The following is a 4,992-nucleotide window of genomic DNA, read 5'->3' as shown; positions in this document are numbered from 1 at the left end:
ATATTTATTTGTAAATATATGAAATATTTTTTTTAGGTAAAATTTAATTAAATTATATTTTATAAAAATTAAGTGGAAAATTTAATTGAAAAAAAAAACTACTAATCTATTAAAAAAATGAAAGAAAAATAAAATAAGAAAAAAGGCGGGCATGCCCGTCACCTGTCAACCCGCTACCTTGGCGGGACATTCATAATTTTTATGTCCATTTTACAGCACCATTGACTTTTTGGTGGGCATTAGACAGGGGGGACGCTGGGCGGGCGGGCGGCCCACCCCCTACGTTTAGCTATCCCCAAAAAGAGGTTTAAACTTCCATTGCTATTTAAATCTATTTTATTGTTTATCAACAACTTTTTTTTTTAAGAACTAAATATTAAATATTAGTAGTAAGATTTTGCTACAATAAGTATTTTATGTAACAAACAATAAAATCATTTAATGTAAACAGTAGATATAGATGAATTTCATGTAAGAAAAAATAAAATCATTTCCATAAAAGAGAACTATCCTGTCCTCTGCAATACAAATTGAATCGAAATGGCTAAGATAGTTTCTATGGGTGTTTCAGAGAGAGAAGACGCTAAACCAACAACAAAATCACTCAATTTTCTTAAGACAAAAAGAAAATAGAATAAAGAAACATAGATTCTAAGTCGCAGCCATCGTCTCAGAGAAAGGCAACTAATTGGCCCCTCAAATACTTACACAAATTACGAATTTGTAAATCAGGATGATTAGTGTTGCTCATAAGAAATTCCATTACAGTTTCACGAAGATTATGGGAATCAAGCACACTGCAAACTGCTTTTGATTTAGAAGAATCATATGGAATACCAATCGTATTACTTGGATCCCACCTAACTATATTTTGCATTTCACGGATACGACTGCTCATAAAACTTTTATAAGAACTATCTTCAAAATTGCTAATACCTAGGTTGAAAAGAAGAAGGATACAATAGCCAAAGACTACAAGGATGGAAGGCCAGCCCAATTGAGGTGCAATAGAAATAACTACTTTGTTTTCATCAGCCTGAGATGGCAAACTAATGAAACGAGGGTTGACACATATTTCACTCAGTGCTGCCACCATGGAGTTTCTAAATGCAGGAACTACTGAGCATAGCATAGATCCAATATAAGCGCAAAACTCTTTGTTACTGAGAAAATGATTCATGGCAGAATAGTAAGCCATGCGGAAAGCAGTACCAGTGCTATCACCTTCAATATCTGGTATGTAGAAATTGCAATCTGTCATGTTTCCAATCACATTGATTTCAAATTCAGTGTGACTGTTAAGAGATGCAGGGACGATGCTGAGGTTTTGAAACAATGCATTTGCTTCATCTGCTTTCGTACCATTGTCGTCATCAGTGGAGTTCTTCATTTTAGGCTAGTTGATTGGGAAAATGAAAGTGTTTTGGTTTTGATTTATAATGAACTAATTGGGCTTCTTTATATAGAGTATTTGGAATATATAGAGACTCCTAATAAATTGAATAATAACTGTTTAATTTGCATTGGAGACGTTTTAAATATTGGGACTAGCTAGCAGTAGAAAATAAGAACGATACATATACCAAAAGAAATTAAGAAAATAAAAACGATAATACAAATCATATTTTATATTTGTAAATTCGAATTTCAATTTCCCATTGCAAATGGTATGGAGGGGAAGGAATCAACTATCTACCCATTACTAAAGAGTTGTCTAAACTGACGATAATGCCCTTCTACTAATCAACTCTTCCAAAGGCAAAAGGTTATTCTGATAATCAACAAAATAAAAAACAATTCATGCCATTTGTTCTCTTCTCATTGGTCATTCGTTTAACTTTTGTACTTTCTACTTTTCTTTTACAAGGGCAATGGTTCCCTCCAATACAAAACATTACCTTTTGTTGTCTTCTCTATCTATCACAACCCACACGCCTGTTCCTTCTATACTTCGTGAACGCAAGCTCAGGTTTGAAACTTCCACCTTGCTATTCTCCGGTTCTTAATGTTGCCTGCGTTTCACCGTGTTTCTTGCTTCGTTTTTTTAACCGGTATCTTTGTATCTCTGTTCCTCTTGCAAGCCATTAACCGGTTTCCAAGCTCTTTTACTCAAAATACGGTACTCGTAACCGTGTGTCTTGCTTCTCTATGTTACTCTTGCAGGCCATTTAAAAAATCATTTCTTTGTTGTTCTGTAGCGTGTTCCATTTTTACCCGATTTTGAAGCTCAAAAAAATGTTACCTTTCTGTTCTGTTTAAAAGTATACATAAGTTCTTATTCATTCAGTTAGTGTTCTTTTCCATTTACCACAGGAACAATGTCGAGGGCGCCCATTCTCATTAAGGATTTGGTCAAGGGAAACCAAGTTTGAAAAATGCTTATCCGGGTTGTTGATATGTGGGTTGTTATTGAGAAAAATGGACAACAACACCTTGAAATGGTTATTCAAGATGGAAAGGTAACATTTTTCTATCTTTCTAACAGTTTAATGTAATATTTTATCTCTTATCTCTTATATTTTTTGTTGTTTATATTTTAATGGAAAGGTATCATTTTTGTTTATGAACATTCTTTGTGAATGTATTTCACAGGGTGATAAGATTCATGTGACCACTCGGAACCGAGACTTCCAAGATTGGATTGAAGTTGTCAAAGAGCATGAGACATTTTATCTTTATAATGGAGAGCCGGTTAAGAACGATGGGCCTTTCAAAGTTTGTTTTAATCCACTCAAGCTCATCTTCAATGGAGGTACCACCATGACAAAAGCGGATATACCTGAAGTACCAACTCACAAATACAATTTTCACCCTATTGAGCACTTTCTCAAAGGAAACTACAAGCATGATATGTTGTATGGTGAGACTTCAACCATTTTACTTTATACAAATGTGTATAAATATCACTATTCATGCATAGTTTGAGCCACACTTAGTTTTTGTTTATGTCTTCTGTACCTTTTCATTTCTCAAAAGTTTCATGAAAACACTTATTGCATTTTTCTATTTCAGACATTTATCTGTGTCTATATCATACTTTGCAGATGTTATCGGGGTATTGCAAGATGTTTTAAAGACCCAGATGGGAGGTGGTGGTAGGAAGTCTTGCGTCAATATCACATTACGTGATGTCGAAGGCAATATTATCGAGCTGACGTTATGGGGTGATTACGGGAAGCAGTTAATCAACTACACTACCCCTAACAACTTTTCTGGTCCTACTATTATAATCTTGACACATGCTTGGTGCAAACAAAATACAGGTTTGATTAAGTATTCATAGAACATGTCATAATGGTTCATTTGTATTCTAATTGACTTTATAACTTATTTAAAGATAGCTGAATTAGATCACTATATGCTGTTTCATTTTCTAACTAGCACACTACACATTTTAATACAGTCTCTGGTTTACCATCGATGTCCAACGCATGGAACGACTCTAGACTTTACATTAATTTGGAGCATCCACAAGCTGATGAATTTAAAGCTAGGTAATGTGCTGTGAAACTGCAACTAATTTAATTTAGAGGCATATCTCATGACTAATCTGTTGTTCTATCAGTTTTGGAGCAACTGTGTTATCCAACATACCTGCCCCTTCTCAATCATTAATTGCTGATTCATCCATTCAATCTGCTAACAATTTCTGGACTAGCTTGGGTGAGGTCAAGAGTATTCGTGCAATCTCTGAAGCCGGAAAGGTATGATTCTTATTACATTGTTTGTAATATTATACTAATATTAGGATTGTATCTGTGCTATTATACTATTAGGATTGTCAAGAGTATCCATTCTGTTATGTCTCATTTAGTATGTAATATTTTTATAGAAAACTGATTTCTGGAATGTTTTACGCAATAGGATTGTTTTGCAACCACTATTGGGACTACCACAGGTTTTAATGTCTCCAAGTTTGGATGGTATTTTGAATCAACTGGAAATGCGGATCCTGAACCCGTTACCAAGTAAGCACTTAGTCTTGCTGTGTTAAAAATTGTGCTAGAATATGTTGTTGTATAAACTGATTTTTACCTATTCATTTTAGATTCAAATTTGAAGTTGATGTAGAGTATGATGGACATAAGGGAATCTTTGTTTTTTGGGATAAGGATTATTCCTTATACTAAGTTGACTACTAAGGAATTAAGGGAAGTTATGAAGAATGTGAGCTACACATTGCCATTTGGTTTGCCTTACATGAATATAGAATTCTAAAAAAAATGTCATTGGGGCGACTATTATGTTAATGCGGAACCTAGATCAATCGGAAGGCTTGTGCAATGGTACAAGGCTAACTGTCACCAGGCTTGCTGCTCATGTCATTGAAGCCAAGATCATTTCTGGAAAAAATATTGGTAACATCTTTTATATTCCCAGAATGTCTTTGTCCCCCTCACAATCACCATGGCCATTTAAATTGGTTAGACGCCAATTTTCAATTATTGTTTCCTTTTCCATGACTATTAACAAGTCTCAAGGCCAATCACTTGACAATGTTGGTTTGTATTTGCCAAAAGAAGTTTTTAGTCATGGGCAGTTATATGTGGCTATCTCAAGAGTTAAATCCAAAAAGGGATTAAGGATCACAATTAGTTTCTCCTTTTTACCATAAATGTGAGGTGGCTTTCCATTGTATATATATGCGAGAGACCGACAATTCTTGTTTTAACTGGATATTATTATGTTTAATCTTTCGTTTGTATTGATTTTGTGAATGCACGAAAGTAATCAAGGCACTTGTTTGATTTTGAGCACAACTACCATTAGCCAAATGTCAATTTACCTTGTGAGTGTGTGACCATTCGTAACACCTTTGAGCCTTTTTGTCATTGTCCATTTTTGTTTTTGAACTTGAGAAATAGTTCACCTTTTTGATGAATTTTGATTATCGTTTTTCTTGACCCTTAACTATGATGTTTAGTTGTATTTTTATCTTGCCTTAGAAAGTAGGGATTATTCACTTGATATTGTGGTCGGATTCAAGTGGGG

The 4,992-nt window shown here is 34.4% G+C and overlaps 1 protein-coding gene across 1 annotated transcript; it reads left to right on the top strand.

Annotated features, from left to right (window-relative positions):
- Positions 1–2,318: 2,318 nt before the first annotated feature.
- Positions 2,319–4,130, top strand: LOC131597943 (uncharacterized). Its single transcript, XM_058870601.1, has 7 exons — positions 2,319–2,459; positions 2,593–2,860; positions 3,045–3,263; positions 3,404–3,494; positions 3,566–3,704; positions 3,865–3,968; positions 4,049–4,130. The coding sequence occupies exons 1-7, from the start codon at positions 2,376–2,378 to the stop codon at positions 4,128–4,130; spliced, it is 987 nt and encodes a 328-aa protein (XP_058726584.1). The 5' UTR covers positions 2,319–2,375.
- The last annotated feature ends 862 nt before the right edge of the window (positions 4,131–4,992 follow it).

Source organism: Vicia villosa, linkage group LG4 (genome assembly GCF_029867415.1).
Source record: "Vicia villosa cultivar HV-30 ecotype Madison, WI linkage group LG4, Vvil1.0, whole genome shotgun sequence".
Classification (NCBI taxonomy): Eukaryota; Viridiplantae; Streptophyta; class Magnoliopsida; order Fabales; family Fabaceae; genus Vicia; species Vicia villosa.
This window is presented reverse-complemented; position numbering and strand designations above follow the sequence as displayed.

Excerpts from the sequence above, each read along its gene's own strand:
- LOC131597943 (XM_058870601.1), top strand. The coding sequence starts at position 2,376 with ATGCTTATCCGGGTTGTTGATATGTGGGTTGTTATTGAGAAAAATGGA. Across the intron at positions 2,460-2,592 it reads TGGTTATTCAAGATGGAAAG|GGTGATAAGATTCATGTGAC; the intron begins GTAACATTTTTC and ends TGTATTTCACAG. Across the intron at positions 3,264-3,403 it reads TTGGTGCAAACAAAATACAG|TCTCTGGTTTACCATCGATG; the intron begins GTTTGATTAAGT and ends ATTTTAATACAG.